Genomic DNA, 4,581 nt, shown 5'->3' with positions numbered 1-4,581 from the left:
CACTACAGGGGGCGCTAGCTAGTAGATATCACACTACAGGAGGCGCTAGCTAGTAGGTATCACACTACAGGGGGCGCTAGCTAGGAGATATCACACTACAGGGGGCGCTAGCTAGGAGGTATCACACTACAGGGGGCGCTAGCTAAGAGATATCACACTACAGGGGGCATTAGCTAGGAGATATCACACTACAGGGGGCGCTCAGCGCCATTTGTAGTAAACCATGAACGACCGTCCACGTAAGGAGCGCTAGCAATAGGAGGTATCCACACTTAACGGAGGCCGCTAGCTTAGTTAAATTCACATTACAGGAGGGCACAAGCCAGTATATCACACTACAGGTGCCCCCCCGCGTCTAGCTAGCTACAGATAATCCCACTACAGGGGGCGACTATGCTAGTAGATATCACACTTTAACAGAGCGCATACCTAGTAAGAAGTACACACTAAAGGGGGCGCTCCCCACCGCATTGAATAGTAAACCATTAAACCGACCGTCCACGAAGGGGCCACGCCTCAGCTAGCTTAAATATCACACTAAACAGGGGCGCCGCTAAGCTTAGGAGATATCCCACTTACAGGGGCCGGCTAGCTAGTAGATATCAAATCACTAACAAAGGCGCCGCCTAAGCTAGGAGGGGTTATCACACTGACAGGAGTGCTACTAGTAAGAGTATCCCACTACAGAGGCGCTCAACCTCATTGTCGCACACACACACTTAACCACTTTCATCTCCAGGTCGATGTACTTCGGTCATTCGGCTCTCGGACGCTGCAGCTCGTCGGCATTGACGTTGGCCACCAGGTGGCTCTGTCCGAGCGGTCGTTCGGCGACGAATCCGGATGGAAGGTTCATCGTGACGACAGACATGCCGCTCTTACCGGGTTTCTTGTACCTGATGGTCAACCACACGATGTGTACAGCGCATTACTAATGCTTACAGTTGTATGAAAAGGAGAGGTAATGATCTCTCTCTCGCTGTCTGGTCCTCTCTGTCTCCTGCTCGATGTCTCTCTGTCTCTCTCTCTCTCTCTCCATCTACTCTCTCTCTCTGTCTCTGTCTCTCGCTCTCTCTCCGTCTTCTCTCCCTCCCTCTCTCTCTCTCTGCTCTTCTGCTCGTCTCTCGTTCTCTCTCTCTCTCTGTCTCCCTCTCTCTTTGGCTGCCTCACGTTGCCTGTGCTGTAGTGTAGCATATTTTACTGTGAGCACACTTGCACGTGCACGTTGCCTGTGCTGTAGTGAATGACATTTGACGTGAGATCGAATGCAGCTGCAGGTCCTTCGTCCTTCACGTTGTACGACCATTTCACCTGTCATGTGGCACAGTCAGCAGATTAGTAATATCCCTTACCTTACCTGACCTGCGTTAATCCCTACACAGTCATCATTTATCTGTACTGATTATCTACGTGCACTAAACCCATACCTGTACTAATCACATGAACGGAAAAAATTTTTCCCATCCCTTGTACCGTGTAGTAATGCAAATTACATGTACTAATCGTATACCTATACTTATTCATCACCTGTACTAATCGCCTACCTGTACTAAGGCTGAACCTGTTCCGGAAGGCACCACCTCCACCGCATCCGTTATCGGTAGCTGGAAAAAGGGAATCAGATGACAATCGTTAATCACGCACCTAATTAATTAACGAGCTGCCTTATGTAATTAACGAATGTGAATCATATACGAACCGTAAATCAATAACAAACCCGTCCTCATCAACCGAAGAAATCACACTCGCCATTTACCTCATTAATTTATCATTATCACTAAATAACTATTAATTAATAATTAATTATTCATTAATTAATCAATAATAGTTTAATTCCATCGGATTCCCTGTGTCCAGCAACCGTCATCGCTCACCTCTGCCATCTGGTAGACGAGCGCATTATCAGAGTCGACCTCAAATGACCTCGTGATGTCATCAGCGATGGCGGAGAGGATGAGATCCCGTGAGGGCACCCTTGGAGAGAAGGCCGATAGAAGCAACACTGTCGACGGAGAGGCCGTTGCAGGCCCGATGACAGTGTCCTGTAAACATCGAGAGAAAAACGCAGGGGGTTACAAAGTGTTACACGCATATGATGAAAGAGAGGGGGAAGGGGGAGAGAGAGAGAGGAGTGGAGGAAGAGAGAGAGACGAGAGAGAGAGAGAGAGAGAGAGAGAGAGAGGGGAAAGAGAGAGAGACAGAGAAGAGAGAGAGAAGAGAAAGAGAAGAGAGAGATATCAGAGATTAGCAGAGAGAGAGAAGAGAGGGAGAAAGAGAGAGAGGGAAGAGAGAGAGATGAGAGCAGAGAGAGAGGGAGAAAGAGAAGAGAGAGAGAGGAGAGAGGAAGAGAGAAGAGAGAGAGAGAGAGAGAGAGAGAGATAGAAAGAGAGAGAGAAGAGAGAGAGGAGAGAAAAAAAAAAGAGGAGGAAAGAAAAGAAGAGGAAGAGAAGAGAGAGACAGTGGAGAGAGAGAGAGAGGAGAGGACCAGAGAGAGAGATGAGAAAGAACAAGAGAGAGAGATACAGAGAATAGAACAGAGAGAGAGAGAAGAAGAGAGAGAGAGGGACGAGAGAGAAGCGAGGGAGAAGCAGCGAGAGAGAGAGAGAGAGAGAGGAGAAAAAGAGGAAGAGGGAAAGAGAGAGAGAGAGAGAGGAGAGGAGAGAGAGAGAGGGGAGAGAAGAGAGAGAAGAGAGAGAGAGAGGAGAGAGAGAGAGAGAGATGAAGAGAACAAGAGAGAGAGATACGATGATACAGAACAGCGAGAGACAAAGAGAGGATACAGAAGATACAGAGAAAACGAAAGGAGGCGGAGAGATGAAGGCTGCCCCACAGACTGCACGACTGGGTTGGAATGAAGAATCCACCAGAACGAGTTCTGTCTGCTTGATGAGCCACTCATGACGGCAGCCCCCGTTGAGGTCCCTCAGACCTGACGTAGGGTGAAGGCAGTGGCGTAGGCTGTCATCTTCCCACGTCCACCGACTGCTCCCCCACCGTGGCGGCGATGCCGACGATGCAGGGTCCGCTCACTCGGGGGCTGGCTTTCGTCAGTACTTCATGCCTCTGCACATGTGGTAACCAGGTTGTTCGTTACAGAAGGTTACGAGAGTGAAGCCAGAGAGGGAGGGATGAAGGAGGAGGGAAGGAGAGATAGGGGAGAGAGAGAGTGAAGTGTGAGAAGTGAGCAGTGAGAGTGAGAGTGAGAGTGAGAGAGAGAAGAGAAGAAGAGAGAGAGAGAGAGAGCGAGGAGAGAGAGAGAGAGAGAGAGAGGAGAGAGAGAGAGAGAGAGAGAGGAGAGAGAGAAGAGAGAGAGAGAGTAGAGAGAGGAGAGAGAAAACAGAGAGAGAGAGAGAGACAAGACAGGGAGCGAGGAGGGAAGGGTGGAACAAAGTGGAGCCAAAGGAGGGGAGGAAGGAGGGAGAGAAAGGAAGGGAAAGCCGGATCAACAGTCATCGCAAAACAAGAGAGCGTCTACGACGCGTACCTTTCTCTGTGGCGAGGGCCTCCAGCTTGGAGAGCGCCTGCAGGTGTATGGGAGCGTTGTTGATGACGAGAGCGTAGGTGGTGACGGCGAGCGAGTACGGGTCGTCCGCCATCACGTCCAGTTGTGACACGAGTCGCTTCTCTCCTCGCCGGATCGCATCGTCCAGCTTCACCTTCATCGACTGTCAACACAGACGATGACAATATAACTAACGATTGACAACACAGACGATGACGACATAACTAACGACTGTCAAGGCAGACGATGATAACATAACAGTCGTTAGTTATGTCGTCATCGTCTGTGTTGTCAGTCGTTAGTTATGTCGTCATCGTCTGTGTTGACAGTCGTTAGTTATGTTATCATCGTCTGCCTTGACAGTCGTTAGTTATGTCGTCATCGTCTGTGTTGTTTGTCATCGTCTGTGTTGTCAGTCGTTAGTTATGGGGGGTAGTGAAGCAGGGATGTAATTCTGACGTGGTGTGACCTGCGTGACCTCCTTCATCTACGCGTGTGTTTGTGTGTGTGTTACAGGGAGGAGCTGCCGGGGGAATCCCGCTCACTGCCTACACTCTCGTCTCTCTGTTGGAGAACAGGCGCAAGCTGTCGAGTGACGTAAGTGGCAGTAGCTGTCGCAACGCATTTGTCGTGTTTGTTCGTTTTTGAATGCAAGTGCGAAGTTTTGAATGAACGATGAATGACTGAACGGATGAACATGAATGAACCTGTTAGTTATGTCGCTGTCGTTGACAACCACTATATTCATCACCATCATCTTCTGCAGTCACAGTTGTTACTTATGTAGTTGTCGTTGACAACCGCTATATCCGTCATGGTCGTCTGCCTTGTCAGTCGTTAGTTATGTTGTCATCGTCTGCGTTGACAGTCGTTAGTTATGTTGTCATTGTCTGCATTGACAGTCGTTAGTTATGTTGTCATCGTCTGTGTTGACAGTCGTTAGTTATGTTGTCATCGTCTGCGTTGTCAGTCGTTAGTTATGTCGTCATCATCTGCGTTGACAGTCGTTAGTTATGTTGTCATTGTCTGCGTTGACAGTCGTTAGTTATCTGTCTCTAACTCATGGTACCTCCCTTCCT

General features: G+C 49.1%; 1 protein-coding gene across 1 annotated transcript in view; it reads right to left on the bottom strand.

The window, feature by feature from the left end:
• Nucleotides 1–754: 754 nt before the first annotated feature.
• LOC106819814 (CD109 antigen-like) overlaps nucleotides 755–4,581 on the bottom strand; it is an 8,137-nt gene continuing 4,310 nt past the window's right edge. The window contains exons 2-7 of the mRNA XM_014824395.1: nucleotides 3,485–3,665; nucleotides 2,835–2,929; nucleotides 1,875–2,042; nucleotides 1,545–1,604; nucleotides 1,202–1,311; nucleotides 755–896 (exon numbers count right to left, since the gene is read on the bottom strand). Coding sequence (XP_014679881.1) covers nucleotides 755–896; nucleotides 1,202–1,311; nucleotides 1,545–1,604; nucleotides 1,875–2,042; nucleotides 2,835–2,929; nucleotides 3,485–3,665 — 756 coding nt within the window. The remainder of the gene's footprint in view (nucleotides 897–1,201; nucleotides 1,312–1,544; nucleotides 1,605–1,874; nucleotides 2,043–2,834; nucleotides 2,930–3,484; nucleotides 3,666–4,581) is intronic.

The sequence above is a fragment of the Priapulus caudatus genome, unplaced genomic scaffold, assembly GCF_000485595.1.
Source record: "Priapulus caudatus unplaced genomic scaffold, Priapulus_caudatus-5.0.1 Scaffold4598, whole genome shotgun sequence".
Classification (NCBI taxonomy): Eukaryota; Metazoa; Priapulida; class Priapulimorpha; order Priapulimorphida; family Priapulidae; genus Priapulus; species Priapulus caudatus.
Note: the sequence above shows the minus strand (reverse complement) of the source record. Positions and strands in the feature narration are given on the sequence as shown.